Source organism: Dipteris shenzhenensis, chromosome 18 (assembly GCF_047967505.1).
Source record: "Dipteris shenzhenensis isolate YYH24624 ecotype China chromosome 18, Dip_SZ_1.0, whole genome shotgun sequence".
Classification (NCBI taxonomy): Eukaryota; Viridiplantae; Streptophyta; class Polypodiopsida; order Gleicheniales; family Dipteridaceae; genus Dipteris; species Dipteris shenzhenensis.
In genome coordinates, this window is record NC_141613.1 from 40772613 (window position 1) to 40791450 (window position 18838).

Consider the following 18838-nt stretch of genomic DNA (forward strand, 5'->3'; position numbering starts at 1 on the left):
GGAAAATAGTGATAGGCCCTTGTGTGTAGTGCTGGAGTGGGACCAGGAGCTTAAAAGGCTAAAAAATCCATGCATATTTGCTAAGAGTGTGTGATAATGAGAATTGTGAATATTATTCAAGTCATGATAAAAGAGGACTTGGTAATATGTGTCAGATGGTTGCTGTATGTGTGGCAAGGGGGGATGACAGGTGGGTAGCCGATAATGTTTTCTGCCACAATGTACCCACCTCCATATGGTAAGTACATGAGTCTTGTAGCAGTCACCTTGCCATTCCATCATATGTAATCATTCCATTTGCTGTTCGTACCTCCGACAGACTTGAATCACAGGAAAAACAGAACCTTTCGTTAGTGTGTAGCATTTTTGAAAGTGTTGGTACAATGTCATCTTATCCATCCTTCTTTAATTAGTCTTAACAAATAAAGCATAGGTATTATTTTCTAAAAGCATGACTACTGTTTCACCGACTGTGTGCTAAAAGGCTATTCTTATCCTATATTTCCTGTGCACTTCTTCTGTTTGTCAGAGTAAAAGCTAGTGAGGTTAAGTTTCGCTGCTCTTTTGAATAATGATTTGGTTAAATACTGGACTAACATGATATGAAGTCTTCTAGTTACAAGCCATGATAACACTGCTGTTGCGCTGCAGGCTTCCTTACAATGACCTTTGTGTACAATTGCCCGAATCAAAATTTCGACAATGCCTTCATAAAACACTCGAGGTGTTGTTTGATCTCATGTGCTCTTACTATTCAATGATGACTTGGCAATCATCTCAAAAGGTTGGATTATCTTTAACAATATCCATTTGTTTCAGGCATGAGCTTGACTTGTTTTGTAGACAAAAGTAAACCTTGAATTTCTCTACTAAATAGGCCCCCCTACCCTTCCCAAAATAAAAATATAATAATTAGTCATTGCAGCAGAGGATGGCACGAATGAGAGGGCAAAAAATGACCGCCGCGAGAAGTCCCTCCACCACCTGCGAGTCTCTGGAAGCCTCTGCACTGCCCCCCCGAGCAGGAGGGCAGAGAGGGGGGGGTGGGGCAAGGGCAGAGAGGCCTGTGATAAGGCCTCAAGCGCGGAGGAGGCCTGCGATAAAGTCTGCGCAGCCTGGCTTTAATTAAAGATTAAGGCTTTTACTACCTTCGAATCAAGGGGTGAGATATACAAATTAATTGAATTTTGGAGAGTGTAGTGAATAGAGGTGTTAATCAGTGCATGTGATCATCATCAAGGTGAAACTAAACCTACACTCACCTTTGGATTTTCTGAGTGTGGATTATTCAATTTCTGCTGCACGTATTTTATTAGATTTTGTGGTGAGATAAGCTGAGATGAAGTCTCTGTCAGATGTCAATGCTTCTACCCTTGGGATCGAGGTCAGTTCTTAGTTGCTCAATCTGTAAGTCCCCCATATGATGATAAGCCAATGGAGAGGATAAGAGGGAGCCTGGCAGATCCAGAAATCAGCCAATCAGAACCTGGCCAATGGGAACCTTGCAGATCCAGAAATAAGCCATTTGTCAGGCACGTTGCTGGGCATTGCAGTGAGCAGGCCAAAAATAGATCTGGTTGACAGAGTCTACAAAGGGCACATGGCTGAAATGCCACTGTGGCATTTTGGCTGACTCCAGTCATCTCTGGGCCCTGCCTGGTTGGACAAATAAGAGTGCCACGCGGGGATGCTGATTTAGTGTGGCCCAATGTGGGGGATTTCCTCTAGATTTGTTAGCATTGTTTGGCTATTGACCTCTAGTGTGGAAAGCAAAGTTTAAAAGCCAGCTGCATTGTCGACCCTTGTATTCAGCTTGCCTTGGGGCTACAGCTTGCAAAGGAATAGATCTCCTTCTCTTCCTCCACTACTGTGTGTCAAGTTTTGTGAGCTAGTCTTGTGCATACATGCATGGTGAACCTCTGACATAGTATGAGAGACAAGTGTATTCCAAAGTGAAGACTAGCTCAAAGTTTTAAGTGTTTCTATGGTGGATAGGTTTGTAGCTAACAAAGGAGCTTGTTAACAATGGAAAATGTATTCTAGGGTTTTCTATGTCTGGAGTATGGGCATACTAGAGAAATCTCATTTATTTGTAGTATGTTTAAGGTGTTGATTATGGCCACTTCCAAGTTTATCCCATGCCAAATTTGGAGAAGCCAAGCTGGATAAGTCCAATACCCAGTTAGGATGACACATGAGAGACCAAGATGTCAATACAAGTACTTTAAAACTCTACAACATCCTTGTTATTACAAAGAATGGTATGAAAATTAAGTTTAATGGGGAGATTTCGAGCTTCCATTTACAAATGGTGTTGAGAGGTGTGTGATTGGCATGGCCTCCATACAGTCGAGTTGCAGAGTCACTTGACACGTGGTGCGAGGAGTGATCGAAGTGGCACCTCACCTGCAGCTGCTTCTCTGAGTCTCTAACCCGCTTTTCGCCGCGTGGCGGGTGTGTGCGCCCCTTTAGATGCATGCATTTACCATTGCTGGCCACCCTCTGCAGTCTGCACGGGCAGACATTTATGTGGCGGTTGACGTGATAGCACCTCCACCTTCCTCGACGGCCACTTGGCCTATCTTAGTCTGCGCAGGATGCTGCTCTGCCCCTTGACGGCCACGTGTCAGTCTTGCAAGCCCCTGGTCTCGCATTTACTCCGGAGTGCACCACATGGCGCTGTAATTACACCCCTGCCAAGCACTGTCACTGCACCCCAGCCACATGGCAACCTTTCGTGGGCTCATTCAGTTGAACCCTCCATGTGGCGACCTCTCTCTCGCTACGAATGCCTCCTCTGAACCTTGTCCGCCTCTTGCCGAACCTCCTGCTAAGCTCCGTCGAGACAGATCTCTCCTCATCCCGGAACCTCCTCTCTTCACACCGAACCTCCCGCGAGCCTCCTTTTCCCTCCGGACCTCCCACGAACCTCCCTCCTCTCACGTATGGGATTAGTCTCCTTTAAGAATAGAATAGAAGAACCTACAAATTGGTGCTAAGCAAGGATAGAAATGGGAGAAGTATACCATAGTTGATGGATATCTTCTATATAGGGTAGAATTTGCATCATGTATAACAAAGACATGAGGCGCCAATTGTTATACGAGTGTTAAGATAATCCGAGTGCAGGACATCCGGGAATGCCAGAAGTGCCGAGTTGATCAGAAGTCATATGTTGACTAAATGTTCCAACTAAAAGTCCCAAAATCACTAGAACTAGTGAAAATCACTAGAATTAGTTACAAGGCCATACCAGGGGAAAAAATCAAATAGATGTCATCATCAAATCTAGTGCACTGGACATTATCGGTATAGATCTCTCTTTCTTTTCCATGGTTTATACACCATAAGTTTACACGATCTTGCTATGGTGGTGGTACCTTTTGCAAGAGTAGCCATAATTCTCGAAAACCTTGGGTCGTACGCCCAAATCATCAATTATAGCTTGCCAACAGGGGTAGTTCCACGTGCATCATTTACGAATTTTCTATATTGCATCGTCTTGACTTGTTATACCTTTGGTAAGATAAGTCATGTTTCAATTTGACCCATGGGTCTTTGCTCACTCATTTTGTAAGAGTTCTGTGGCTATTGACCTCTATTCTTGAGAGCATGGTTTGGGAAGCACATCTACACTTGTCCACTATTTTATTGATCCTGCCTTGTGTCAGGATCTTGCAAAGGTATAAACATTTTTACTTCTTCATGGTTGGTCTTCAAGTTGGTGAGCTAGTCTTGTATACTTGCTTCTGCTTTATGCTTAAATGTATGTGAAACTGCAACTTTTTTTAATTATATTTGCCGAAAAAACAGTGCTAATTATATTACTTCGAGAGCAAGATACAAAAGGTCAGCTTGTAGCTGACGGGCTGCGTTCACAAATCGGACACAGCCCTAAAAGGTAACAAAAAAGTAAATCTCTCTCTCACGGAGGGATAAGGCGAGTGTGAGTGAACAGCCATCGGGGTGGTGAGTAGCGCCACCGAAGGCCCTGCGAAGTCTGCTCGAAGAAGAGGCCTTGTGTGTCCCAAGCCCGGAGGAAGCGTCTCCGCTTCTCTCGACCGGCCCGGGAATCTCCCTGAATCTGGTCCCACTGGCCTCTGAGGGTATGAATAATCTCGCTCCAAATATCAGTCATGATCTGGGCAGTCGATAAGGAGGTGCCACCGAGGATCTGCACGCAACGCGAGGTCCAAATGTGCCACCCTGCGATGCTGCTAATCCTAGACTGACTGCCTCTCCTGAACTCCTGTATCACTAGGTGCTGCGGGATACCCTCGAGCGGCCCCCACGTCCCCTGTGTGATAAGGAAGGTGGGGTCCTGCTGGCATGCCTCGAATAAGTGATGAAGACCAGGTGCGGTGCTGCACCAACAGAACGCGCCCCAAGTGATCAAACCTAGCTCCGGTGCTGCGCGAGTAAGAATCCCGAAAGTCCACCTCCACACTTCCTGGGCGCGAGTGCAACTCCACAGGCAGTGTTTTGGTGACTCCTCATCCTCATGGCAGATCTGACAGCGTCCGTCCTGGCCTATTTGCCGCAACCAGCTCCCCACTGGAAGACCTTTGTGGGCAAGAAGCCACAGGAAGTAGGAGATCTTCCGCGGCCGCCAACTCTCCCACAAGGCCTTCCAGAAGGCCTGCAAAAAGAACCTGGAAATACCCTGTGCATACCAACTGGGCCGCTGGGTGGGGGGGCGGCTCTGCATCCTCCCAAGAACTCGCCTGCCCAAAGTCGTGCTGTAGGCAAAGAAAGAGGTCGGCCCCTGTCCTGTCACAATCTCTGGCCATCTCCACTCTCCTGGGTCCCAATCAAGCTCTGACAAGGCCCGCCCCTCCCAGAGCCAGAGTCGCCAAAGCTGCAGCTGATCCTGCTCAATGCTAGGATCGGTACGCCAGACCTTCCCCAAGAGGCCTACGACCCGAACCCTCTGCCATGGGAGTAGGGGGTCGATGAGCGCATCCTCTCTCTCCTGAGTCGTCCATCCCCCAAAACCGCGAAGAAGGAAATAGAGGAGTCGTCCATACGTCCTGCGACCACCAGTGGGATGCCACGGGGGGTGAACTGTCCCAGCCAACGGTCGTCACCAGGCATGAGGATCTGAAGCTCAGGTGGAACCAACCAATCAGCTGGGATCGCGCCGTCGATCTCCGTGCGTCTCGCCTGGGCTCCACGGGCACCTCCAGCTGCGTCTGCGAGATCAGCCGTCTCCAAATGTCTGTACGTGTCCCTCCAAACTCGAAGGGACCGGGCTGGCCCCCTCATCCAGCCATCCCACCTGATGTGTGATCTCTCCCCCAACTGTAGGCCCTCGGCATCTCTGATCTGATCATTCCAGATAAGCGGCTGGCGATCGATCTCCTCCTGACAGCTAGGAGGGGACTGAATGAGACTGAGGCGGAGCCGCCTCCAAACCATGAGGAGGCTACGAACGAGTGGGGAACGGGGCTGAGTGAGCGGGGCGGAAGTGAAGATCCACCTGAGGGACTAGAGCCACTCTCCACCTCGGCGCGGGACACAAGAACCGACCCCCTGCTGAAGTAGCATCTTCCACGTCTGCCCCCCCGGGGTCAAACCGCGGATGACTAGCTTGCCTAACAGGGCCTGACTCTGAAGCTCTGGATCGATGACTCCCAGGCCACCCTCAGCCTGCGGAAGAATGACTGTCTGCCAAGCAACCCTGGCTCTGGTATCTCTGAGGCCATCCTCCCCGGACCAAAGGAAGTTCCAAACCAGCCTCCTAAGCTGTGCCACGCTGGATCTCGAGAAACACCAGCAGGAAGCCACATACCAAGCCGTGGCTAGGAGGACCTGGTTGACTACCAGGGCACGACCTGCAAGGGAAAGCTTAGCAGTGCTTCAGAAGGCCAGCTTCCGTCGAATGGAATCTAGCACCGGGAGAAACTGCTGAGCTGGCGTGATATCCAAGCCGACCTGAAAACCAAGGTATCTAGCTGTCTGTCCCCGTGGGATCCACCTGAAACCCAAAAACCTCCCCCACTAAGAACATGCCCCGGGGTCTGTGAGAAAACCAACTGATTTGTTCCAGTTGATTTTCGCACTAGCAGCCGAACAGAAGACCTCCAGGGCCATCCTCACCCTCTCCAGCATCATCTCATCGTCCTGGACATAAGGGCTGTGTCATCCGCGTACTCCGAGTCCAAGAGCTCCGTGTCCTCCCGGAGTGGAAGGCGAACACCCCCGATCCCTGTAGACCTCGCCCGAAGGTAGTAAGTCATAGCCTCGGCGAAGAAGAGAAACAGGTAAGGAGCAAGGGGGCAGCCCTGACGCACTGATCTCTCCAAGCTAAAACGCTCACCCATCCTGCCGCCAATGATGACTCTTCTAGAAGCTGTCCTGTACAAAGCTGAAATACCCTGAATCCATCCTGCTGGGAAACCTAGCCGCTCCAGAGTCCCCTCCAGAAAGGACCAGTCCACTCGATCGTAGGCCTTCTCAAAGTCGAGAAGTAGGATGGCTAGGTGTGATCCACTGTGCTGAGCCCACTCCGCCGCCTCTGAAAAGGTGAAGACATTATCCAGGATACTGCGATCCTGGACAAAGCCTGTCTGCGTGTCATGAATGAGGTCTGGGAGTAGAGGCCGAACTCTGGCGCTGATCATCTTGGCAAGGATTTTGTAGGCAGTGGTAAGGAGAGTGATCGGGCGCCACTGACGGATCTCCTGTCTATCTCCTCCCTTCGGGATGAGGCAAATCAGTCCCGAGGAGAGGCTCTCTGGCATATAACCGCTGCTGAAAATCCTCTGCAGAGCTGCTAGGAGGGGCTGATGGATCTGGTCCCAGAAGGAGGTGAAGAATGCCCGGGATAGCCCATCCTCACCTGGGCATTTCTGCCCATCGATGGCCATCAAGGCCTCCAGCATCTCATCCGTGGTGAATGGTGCCAACAACGTCGCCTGCATGCTAGGCTGGGGATGGAGTGTGCCTCCACACCTCCTCACGGGAACGTCGAGTACGAGGGGCAAGCGGCTCCTGCTGAAAAAGGGTCCTGTAGAAGTCAGTGGCCAACCCCAAGACCTCTCCCGGATCCGTAGCGATGTGTCCCTCCGCTGTCCTGAGACTCCGAAGCTGATCACCTGCTGCTGCTCTCTGGCCATGCGTCCTGAAGAACTCCCTGCACATCCGGTCACCCTTCCGGGCCCAGAAGGAGAGAGAGGCGTGATAGGAAAACTCTGAGCGACGCTGGAGTGTCTCCTCAAGAAGGGCTCTGGCTCGAAGGCCTGGATCCGAAGCTCCTCCGAGCCCGGGGATGCCTGCTGGAGTCGCTGGAATGGAGGCGAGGTCCCTCCGAAGAGCTCTCTCTCTACCCCACCATTCCTGTCGAACTTGTAGGGCTGCGAGCTGGCAGATCTGGCTGGACTCCTGCAAAGCCTGCGCCACCGAATCAACCAGATCCACGCACTCGCCCCAGTCTTTGTCCCAAAGACTGCATATACTGCTGCGCACGTCCTCCCTCGAGAAAATGGAGTCGGGAATCCGGCATGAGCGGGGGGGAAGGGCCTGAACTGCCGAGTCTAATGATAAGAGCACAGGCGCATGGTCGGAAAGTGTCGTCCTTGGAACTATACCCGCTGACCGCCTCTGCTGATGGCCCAATCACTAACATAAAATCTATCTAGCCTCTCCAAGAGTCTGCCTCCTTCCCTGCGGAAGCCCCACGAGAAGTCCAAGCTCCCGTGCCAACGCCGGAAGGACGGGTCTCGCCAACTGTCCCTACCTCCTGTCGCAAAGATAAAAGAGTCCCAAGTGGACTGCTCTGCCTGCGACATACCTGTAAACTCCGGTCCTCTGCCCTGCTGGTCCTCCAAGGTCTCCAGATTGTTGAAGTCACCTCCAACAATCCAGGAATCCATGTCTGGGAGAATCCCTGTAAGTGTCCTCGAGAAGGTGGCTCTGCAACGGAGATCTGTGGGAGCATAAATGTTGAGGATTCCAACTCTGGAGCCCTCCAGTTCCAGGCCTACCCAAAGGGCACGGCCTGGTATCAACGTGCCATGACCGAAAACTCCCTGGGCTAGCTGCTCGCCCACGGAAGTACAGACACCACCACTCCTCCCCAGTGCGCCGATCGAGGGCTCCCAATAAGTGTGAGAGCGTCCAGGGAGGATCTTCCCGCATCTACGGGAGTGAGCCGCAGAAAGCTTGTGCTCCTGGAGTAGAAGTACATCCAAACGACCAATCAATGCTGGCTGAAGTTCCTGTCTCAAAATGAGCTTCCTAGGACCACGGGTGCCAGAAGAGTGAAACCCGTTCACATTCCAGGATACGAGGTGTAGGCTCATGGTGAGGACTGGGAGGCTGCGAACAACTGTCTGCTCACGGTCGAAGTCGAAGAAGAAGCTGACATCTCGGAGTGGAGGCGCTGACGCTTATGGGAAGGTTTGGAGGGGGAAGCGGGGTCGTCCTGCCCGTTCTTCAACACCTTCAGCAAAGGCGAGAGGCCTTTGGTACCATGAACGAAAGCTTTCTCGAGCCAGCTCGAGATCTCTGAGGTGGACATCCCGTAGAAGGCTCGGAGTTTCTGAGGAGTCCAGGCTCTGACATCTTGGGGGAGGGACCAAGACAGGGGGGGCCTAAGGATCACAATTAGTCTGAAGCGTTTGGCGGCGCAACGCCACCGCAGGCGCACGTCACCCTCGGACCACTGAGTCTCGAGAAGCTGCCCTTTCGGACGGGCCTATCCAGGAGCAAACCTGAGCATGCGTCTGCTCCCTGAGAGCCTCCCAGACCGAGTCGTCTGTCCAGGTCTCGGTGCCATCGCTAAGGAACATGAAAGCAAAGCTAGGGCCATCCCTAGGGGCCAAGGCGGCTATCTTCCCATCCGCCCCTTTGCGGAGCAGGAAGATACTGATGTCGAGGCAAGCAGGGAAGGTCTCGAGGTCGGCCACATCCAAGTAGTCCCAGGGGCCAGATCTGTAAAAGTCGCGGGGGAGCTCTCTCTCCTGAAGCTGAGGCCCGTCAGAGTCTGCCACTGAGGGGCTAGCGGACAGAGAAGCCTGCTCCGGTGGTGGTGTAGACTCACGGTGTCCTGCCAGCGGAGGGGGAGGGGGAGGAGGCTGGGGAATAGGCAACTCAGACTCCTCAGGGGCGACTAGCGGAGGAGGAGGAGGAGGAGGGGGAGCGGGGGCTGCCCTCGGCTGAGGAACCGCCGGTGCAGCTAGCTCTGCGGGAGAGCTGAAAGAGGCGGGGGGGGGAGGGATGGGGATGCATCTGGAACTGGGGCTGAGAAGGAGAGGGAGGAGACTGAGGGAGAGGAGGGGGCTGAAGTTGCGGGTCGGGAGAAATGGGGTGCAGCTGGGGAAAGGGCTGGGGCTGAGTGGGAAGAGGCTGGGGAGCGGAAGAGAGGGGGACCTGAGGCTGTGGAGGGCGGGCTACCGTCGAAGAAGATGCTCTCCCAGGTCCCTGGGGCGGCTGCCTGTCAGGTCTCTGAGGTGCTGCTGCAGGTTGGGTAACCTCTGCCTCCTTGCCTTTATCAGAAATCTTCTTGTTCTTTCCTCTTTTCCTTCTAACCTCAGTCCAGCCGCCAGCTAACTCTGGTCCGGACTCCGGCTGCCTCTGCTCCTCCTGGCGTGGCTGCCCGGAGGGGGGGGGGAGGGGAGGGGGCGGGGGAGGCCGAGAAGAGATGGCGAAGCATGGACAAACAGCCGCCAGGTGCCCAAAGCCGTGACACCTCAGACACTGTCCTGGCTGTCCGGTGACTACCATGCTCTGGGTGATGCTGCCGGCATCTGTCACGATCTCGATCACTGCCGGGAGAGTCGCAGGATCCGCCACAGCCACACGGACTCGGGGGGCTCCTACCGTAGTCACCGCATCGGCGAAAGTATCGTGCATAACGCAGCCAAAGTGGGAGCCCAGGTCCCTGACAATCGGCCGCAGCTCAGCAGCAAGACCTGGAAAAACTAGCGTCACTGGATGGCGAGGTATACGGAACCGAGCATCAAAATCCGCTGCGCTGAATCCACGGTACCACGGGACTATCATGATAATCTTTCCATCCACTGACGTGGGGGAGCCAGCAATCAGGTTGCTCGCAGCTTTCGCATTGGAGAGTTTGAGCCAGAAGATGCCCCTTCCCATAAGGGCCACCTCCTCAATATGGCCGTCCTCTAGCATGAGAGTGGACTGGAGCCAGTCCCTGATGGCTGATCTGGAGGGGGAATGTCCAATGACTCTGCCATAAACAGAGGTAAGGGCAAAGTCATTGGCAACCTCCTGAACCCGAGATGATTGTTGCTCTGTCAGGATGACGCTGTAGGCATCTGGAGAGGGAGGGTCCGACTGGGCCTCCAGTTTCGGGCAGGGAGCCGCCATACCGCCAAGACAAACTGCGAGGCTTCCGATGAGGAAGAGACTGCCACCCAAAAAAGGGGGGGATAGATGCGGGAGGGTGGAGCCTGGGTGTGCGGAAGACGGATGCGGAGGCGAAAAGCGGGAAGGATGGAGGGCGGAGGGCGGAGGAAGCGGGATGGGAGGACAGGAAGCGGAGGTGGCGCGGGGTGGAGGAGTGGGGGCGGAGCGCGGGTGAGGTGGGGAGGCGGGAACAGAAGCGGGGGAGAGGCGGAGCGGGGCGGGAGGACGGACGGGGGGCGGGGTGAAAGGGTGGGACGGAAGGGGCGGGGTGGAGCGAAGGGGCGGGGGGGGGCGGGGGCGGAGGGCGGGAAGGGAAGGCGGGGGTGGAGCGGAAGGGCGGAGAGGCGGGAGGGGGCGGGGGCGGTAAGGCGAGGGGCGGGGGGGCGAAACGGGAGGCGGGGGGGAGCGGAGTGGTGGTGGGGCGGGGTGGAGCGGAGGGGCGAGGGGGGAGGGGACGGAGCGGCGAGGGGGTGGGCATAGCGAGGGGGGGCGGAGTGAGGCGGGGGTGAGGCGGGATGTGAGGGGTGAGGGCGGAGAGGCAGCAGTGAGGGGGGGGGGTGAGGCGGAGGTGCGAGGGGGTGAGCGGAGGTGCGAGGGGGGGGTGAGGTCGGAGGGCAGGGGTGAGGCGGAGGTGAGGCGGGGGGTTGCGAGGGAGGGCGCGGCGGCAACGGCGGGTGAGGGGAGGTGAGGGCGGAGAGGTAGGGGCGGGAGAGGTCGAAGCGAGGAGGAGGGGGCTAAGGGAGGTAGAGGTACGGAAGGGGAGGGGGAGGCTCGCAGGAGCAGCAGACCTTTTTTTTTTTTTTTTAATTAAATATAAAAATTATATGAAGTGCATGGTTTTAGTTTTCATTTATGTCATAGACTTAGGGATATTGGAACCTCAGTAGACGTCTGGCTGCACTTTTGCCAGTGTCGTAGTTTGATTGGTTCCATAAATACTCAAGGATGTTTGGCTAATTTAGCACATGGAATGCAATAATTAGGACAAACATATGTGAGTCAACGTAAATATCTTATATTGTGATTTGAAGCTCCTCACATCTTTTTATTTGGTTTTGCCTTGTAGGAAAGAAGACGAGCGCTAGCAGGGGATGAGCCTGGGAGACCCCTTGCAAATGGCAAGGAAAAATGCGGTATGAGTCATGGAAATATACAAGCACATGCCCTCCTGCATGAGAGTCACCAAAATAATGCAGCACCCTTGTCTCTAGGTGTGTCCGGAAACTGTGAATCTGAATGGTCTCCACTACGATTGTCTATGGGGGCAGTGGAGGATGTAGATATGTCAGTAAGTAGTTCTCTGCTGAACTCCTGCCATCTCAGTGAGGGAAAGTCTGAAAATGGTAAAAATTCTGCTTTGGTCATGGGAGATGAGAAGCAGGATCTTTTTTTGGTAGGAAGTCATGATATTGGAAAGGTACTGGATGAAGCAGTGGTTGTTGGAGGATCACTCAGTGATCTGACTGAGAATTTGAGAAAAGAAACGGTCTTTAATGTGAGTAAGGCTTTAGACAAAGGCAGAAAGCATGTGTGGGAACTTGCTGCCCGCCGTGTGTCAGCCTTACTATCTTGTGATGCACTGTGTGCGACAAGCCCGCATCATTTTTTGCAAAGCTTAGATTGGGTGAACAGGTTTGTTTTGGCCGGAGAGGCCTTCAGTGGTGCAGAAGCAATCTCGCTTAGAGCCAAACTGGTTAAATTATGCGAGAAGTATTTTGGGACCTTTCACCGGCAAAATCTGGAGGTGAGCATCATTGGAAGAGTTATCATTTTTGCATCTGTACCTGGTCTGCTTGTCACTGTATGATCTTGCTGCCATTACAGTTTCTGCACTGAATTACTTTTCTGACTAGTAAATGTGAAAGACGACATTGTGGTTGTCTGATGTGGAATCCTTTTTTAAATTTAACACATTCGCACACAATATGGCAATATCAATGCTTAACAGTAGCACACTTGTGAGATATTTCTCAATGAAATTTGTGTTTATGAAGGTACTGAAAAGATCAAACTCTATATGGCTTTTTGGACATGGCAGAAGTATTAGAAAGTTTAGAATCAAAAGGTTTTCTCACCTAGTGAAGGAATAGGAGGCTTCTATCTAGCAATGAAGAATATCAGGTGGATGTCTTCTATTTTAATGATTAGCCCTTTACCACTGCTTGAGTTCGCCTCTGCACCACAGATAGAGAGATTGTGGTTGTAGGCTTTCAATGTGACACAGAAAAAAACTTCTTGTACACATTTAATAAAAATGTCTTTGTATGGTGAACTAGTCTATATGCCATGTGACATTTGTGCCACAAAAACTGGAGTTTTGTGTAAATAAAGAAGCCATCCCTCAAAAAAGGGAACAAGAAAATAAAATTAAAATTAAAAGAAAGAAGCTAGTCGTGAAGAGATCTAGAGCGGTGATTAAAAAATGACACAGTGACTGTAGGCTGCGCTATGGGTAAGGACCAGTCTGTCAAGTGCTGAGCGTCGTAGCTTAAGATCTACAATTGCCAGCTGATTGTCAATTTAATAAGGAGATTGGCTTCCTTCAACACTGAGATGCTACTAGTTTTTAAGCTCCTGCTGCTGTTGGAAAGGCAAATGCTGTGGCGTATCACCAACTGGGAATGTGCAAGTCCACGATAGAGACATCTCTTTTGTATGGCCTGGCCTTTTGATGAACTTTTATGGAGGGAGACTAGGAAGTGCTCTAGTTGCAGGCTTATTGTAAATTTAATAAGGAGATTGGCTTCCTTTTGACGCGGAGATGCTGTGGATAAAGGGGAACTGGTTTTTAACTTCCTTGTGCTGTTGGAGAGGAAACAGATCCTGTGATGTATTGCCAAGAGGACTGCCATGCCAGAGTTGGTGGGCAGTCCCAAGTCCTTGATAGAGATTTCCCTTTGGTAAGGCCGGCCCTTTTGATGAAGTTTTCTGGAGTCAGACTAGGTTCTTAATGTTTGAAGACCAACAGGAAGAGACCAAGTACACTGATCATGGGCTGCAGCTTGGCATAGGAAAAGCAAGCCAAGATACTTTGAAAGGGGACTGTTTCAAGGTATAAACAAAAGCTGGGTCAGGTTACAGCTGTCAGCTGAAGGACTCCACGTGTCTGATTGAAGAGTCTGGTGCAATCTTTATATTAATGGTGTGAAAGTATCTGGCGTGGTAAGAAAATGAAAGGCCGAATGGAAATAGTTATAAATTTTATTCGGGTGTATTATGTGTACCGAGGGAATGAGCCCTTGTTGTAGTGGATTTCAGTTGTCACTTGAACACACAACAGATGAGCCTAGAGAAGGATGGATGCGGAGCACAAACTGATAATTGAATCTAGTTGCCATTAAAATGCGCCTTAAGGTGGAAATAGCTGGTTCACTTTAGGAAATTGATTTGAAGCAATGAAGCCTGTCCCAGAATAAGGGTGGGCTTCTCTTTCAAATATGGAGCATTATTGTTACACTCTATGTTCATAAGCATTTTCTTCTACAGGGTGGACATATACTTTGAAGATTCTAGGGTACTTCTTAGAGAAAAAGAGAATTTATTCACGAATGTAAAGACAAGCTTCGTGTGGTACATACTAACGTTTTATGAGAAATTATGTTAAAAATGCCATTTAAATCACAGCACGACCCCCCCTTCAAAGTGGAGGGCCGTGGGCACAGCATATAAAAAGCTCCAAATGTTCCTGTATCATTTACTTGCTTGGATCATTAGAAGATCAACAGGATCCAAGGTTATTTTTTAGAAATAAATTAATTAATAAGGGGAAAAGCAGGCGGTATTAAAACTGAAGAGCACATATTGTAACCTCTTATACCACTTGTATGTAAGGGATCCACTCTCGCAACCTCTAACGTGACAGTGGAGCTGGCCCAAATCATTCATAGCAAATGAATGCTGCAAATCAGCTCTAAGGGCTGCAATATGCTATGTAGAGGAGCATATCATCCACATAAAGAATAAGAATCAGCAAGTCAGCATCGATCTTGCGTACATAGAGAGTGCTCTCTGTTACGCTCAAGTTGAGGTAACATGACCTCGGAAGGGTCAGTCAACATTTTCCTTTAAAGGATCAATGTTTGTATTATATTTGTTTGGGCTTCATGTAAATGATAAAAAAGGAATAAAGGTCAAGGTCCTTGGTGTGGGTGACATGGCACTAGACTAGGTGGATCTAAGGCTAAGGGACCTAAATGCATGAAATGTGCCTAGGGGCAATTGGTTTCAATGATATCCCAAGAGAGGGGTAAATGATGCATTAAGGAGGGACCCTAGAATGAAGACATGTGGCATACTAGATCCATCTAGGGAATTTTGGGGCTTGGTGGAGATTTAGTAAGCTAGAGCTTGAACGTAGATTTCCTGAGCGTGAAAGCTTACGACCACCGAGAATTGGCTGGGAGGTGATTCTACGTGCTTGTGCCCGCGATTCGACATAACTTTCTGGGAGCAGACAGATTTTCGTGTAATATTTGATATTAGAGCGGTACGATCTGTGGAGAGTAGATCGTTCGTGTCGTCTGGTTCAGGCCATCGAGTAATTCATCAACATTGGAGTTGTGTTGGATAATCAACAGTGGCGCACGCGGAGGTTTACGAGTTGTTGTCTTCAAAGGCTTTTGGACATTGCGGGGGCTAGTTATTGCATAGGACGTGCAAACTCCATGAGAAGAAACGCGCAGAGCGATCAGGGGTAGCGAGCGGAATTGTCTGGAGTTTGTAATTCTGGAAGCGCCAAAGATAAGATGCAGGTCGTGCCATTGGAGCAGGTATCAATCGATCGTCTTACGTATCGTCTTTGAAGATATTGGCTGTAACAAGAAAAGGATATTGGATATTATCTGCCACCGTAACCAATGGCAACGTCATAGCATCCGTGGGAATTATCTTGAGAAGTATAAAGGCGACCTTGTGCTAGTAGAAGTCGTAGGTGATGGACGACGATGCAGCTAAAGCAGTCGACGGACGGGAAGGCTAGACCATAGTTTGAAAGAATGATCGACAAGCGGAAGTCTGGGGCATGCGAACGGCGCTTCGGGCAGCGACGGGCTGCATGTGTGTGCAGAGCTAGGCTTTCGTTGGTTGCGCTTGATCGTGAGCTCGTGTGAAGGGGTAGATACTAGAGTATGTTTGTGGTCACAAGGCAAGTCATAAATGCAGATTTGGAGTGGACTACAGGGACTAGTTGATCTCTTCATGCAGCAAGAATTATAATCAGGGAGCTCTCTATGCCTTCTAAGTTTAGTTGGAGCATATGCTTGTTTATTTGCCTCCATGTATGAGTCAATTTGGATTGCAGGAGTTTTCCCTAGTACAAGGAAGAGTGGTTTTGGTTACAATGTGATATATGCTTGGTTAGCTGTAAAGTTGGAAGTTGGACTTTCGATTTGTAGATACAGTTTCAAGCGGTGTTTTATTATTTAAATTTTTTTTTTAAAAAAAAAACCACCCATTGACCTAAATGGAAGTAGAAGAAGAAGCTTCCAGGATGGATCCCGTAGAGTCGGGAGTCCGGCCGACCCCACAGGTGTCGCGTCCAGCAGGTCATACACTATCTGGCAGAATTTCAATGTTAGAGGATGCCTTGCAACAGATTTTAGCGCAGCAGTTACAAGCAAATGTAGGGCAATCTGAACTTAGGAAAATGGTGCATAGTATGTCTGCCAGACCATCTCGTGAGGAGAAAGGTAAATCTCCAATGGAACCGGAGTCGAGTGTTCGTACGGTCGAGCCTAGGAGGGCTAAAGTGCCTAATATTACCAATTATAGGCCAAAAAAGTATTCTAGTCGGATGTTTGACCGTAGTTCCGATATCATTGAGACCTGGTTACACAAATGGGACGAGGCATTCGCCATTTGTGAAATCAGGAATGATATGAAGAAAATCCGCGAGGCCACCCATATGTTTAATGAGGCAACGGATAGGTGGTGGATAAAACAGCAGAAAGATGGAGTAGCATCCACTACTTGGGAGGGGTTTAAAAAGGAATTTAGAAAACACTTCTTACCTCCTGACGAAGCATCCCGAGCTTGGGATTAGTATTGAAACCTTCGTCAGAGAAACTTATCAGTGGCGGAATACACTGATAAGCTCAAAGAAAGTGTAATGAAGGTTGATGAACCCCTATCTCAATCAATCCAAGTAAAAGATTTTATCTTTGGATTGAATGATCGGATAAAGATGGAAGTTCGGGCTAAGTATGCGAACACGCTAGATGAAGCAATTGCCATAGCCTTGAACTATGAGGATGCAAAAGAGAACAGACCAAGTGGGTTTGTGCAGGTTGGGACTCAGTATGGGTACCCGAAGAAAACTGGGTTTAAGAAGAAGTGGATTAGCAAAGGGAGTGCCTCACAGCCTAGTGGTCAAGCCAAGCAGGCGAAACCAGTTGAGACTCCAAAATCAAGTACCACCATTGGAATGAAAAGAAAAGTAACACCAATGGCAGCCCAGGCTTAGTCAAAGTCTTCTTTAAACCGAGAGCAAAGGAAAAAAGCGAGGAGAGAAGGCTTGTGTTTTGGTTGCCTTCAGCCTCATCAGTGGAAAGATTGTCCACGAAACAAGGATCATCGGATGGCTGAGATGGTGGTCTCAGAATGCGACGTGGAAGTGGAGGAAAGTCCCAGAGCAGAACAGATGCGGATTCAGCTAGCGGGATCTTCTCAAAGGTTAGTACCTTTTTTGTTATGTGTGTCTGTTGCTAAGTTAGTAACTAGTGCACCTGATAATATCTTGTCAAAGCCCGCAGCAACGGGGTATACAGCCTTTAATGATACGGAGTTAATTAAGATGAAAGGGCAAGTAGCTAATCATGATGTCATTGTGTTGTTTGACTCAGTGTCAACACACAATGTAATTAACTCGAAGCTTGTAAAGAGGCTGAAACTAAAGACTAGCCCATTTGACTATGCATATACAGTCAGGATGGCAGATGGAAGTTCAACTGAAGTATGGGACCAAAGGGTTACCCAGTTGGAGCTTCAAATTCAAGACTATGCTGAGAAGCTTGATTTTGAGATGACTAAGCTTGCTCATGCAGACATAGCCCTGGGTAAGGCTTGGCATTCTAGGAAGAATCCAGCCATAGATTAAAAAAAGCACATTTATCAATTCAAGATGAATGATGTGCTGTATGTCCTACGAGGTGAAAAAGATATACCTCAAGGACCGTTGGTTTCTGTGATGGAAATTCGAAAAGCTCAAGAAGAGTTTTTGTTTCTTTGTACAGCATCGGTAGAGTCGATTGATGATTCTTCAGCTAGCACTGATGTTACTCAAAATGGAGAGATGGCCAAGCTGGCTGATCAAATAACAGAGGAGTTCTCTGATTGTTTTAGGGATGAGCTACCTTATGGGTTACCTCCAGAGCGGAATGTTCAGCATAAGATTGAACTAATCCCGAGGGCAGAACCTGTAAATAAACCTCCCTATAGGTTGAGTTTTACTGAAGAGGCGGAGGTGCAAAGACAACTGGAAGAATACCTCAAGTTGGGGCAGATTCAACCAAGTTTCTCACCTTTTGCTTCGCTAGTGATATTAAAGAAGAAGAAAGATGATACTTTTCGCCTCTGTATAGATTACATAGCATTGAATAATATCACTATTAAGCACAGGTATCCGATGGCTCGGATCGACGATTTGCTAGATGCATTACATGGGGCCGTAATTTTCAGTAAGATAGATCTTAAATGTGGCTACCATCAGATCCGTATTAGGGCCAAGGATGTGCATAAAACCGCTTTTAGAAGCAGGTTTGGACATTATGAGTTTTTGGGAATGCCCTTTGGACTTACCAATGCTCCAGCTACATTCGTCATGCTTATGAACGATTTACTACGTCCGTATATCAAAAAGTTTGTAGTACATTTTATTGACGATATTCTGGTATTCAGTAAAAGTATTACTGAGCATCATGAACACTTAAGAATAGTGTTCAGTACTTTGAGGAAAGCCAGTCTTTATGTAAATAAAAAGAAAACTATACTATGTATGGTAAGACTTGAATATTTAGGATTCATAATTACTCCTGAGGAGGTAGAAATGGATCCAAAGAAAGTGGCTGCGATACTGTTGGCCAATCCCTCAGAGTTTGACCGCTTTGCGATCATTCTTGGGATTTGTCCAATTTTATCGAAGGCATATCAAAGGATATTCCGAAATAGTATCGCCATTGACTGATCTGACCTCAGATAAAGTACCTTTTATATGGGGACAAAATCAACAGGAAAGTTTTAACACCATAAAATAAGCTGTGGTCTCAGGACCGGTGTTAAAAATAGTTGATCCCCAGAAACCGTTTTTCCTTGAAACCGATGCAAGTGGCATTGCGGTAGGAGCAGTTCTCCTCCAAGAGGGAAGGCCAGTAGCCTTTGAAAGCAAGAAGCTTTCTCCCTCTCAACGAAATTGGCCAACTCATGAATTAGAGTTGTATGCTGTTGTCCATGCTCTGAAAACATGGAGACA

At 49.5% G+C, this 18838-nt stretch overlaps 1 protein-coding gene across 2 annotated transcripts in view; it reads left to right on the forward strand.

Annotated features, from left to right (window-relative positions):
- Nucleotides 1-18838, forward strand: part of LOC147891230 (coiled-coil protein) — a 192188-nt gene that overhangs the window by 69602 nt on the left and 103748 nt on the right. For both annotated transcript variants that reach the window (XM_087389275.1, XM_087389276.1), the window contains exons 13-14: nucleotides 652-784; nucleotides 11441-12118. In XM_087389275.1, coding sequence (XP_087245401.1) covers nucleotides 652-784; nucleotides 11441-12118 — 811 coding nt within the window. The remainder of the gene's footprint in view (nucleotides 1-651; nucleotides 785-11440; nucleotides 12119-18838) is intronic.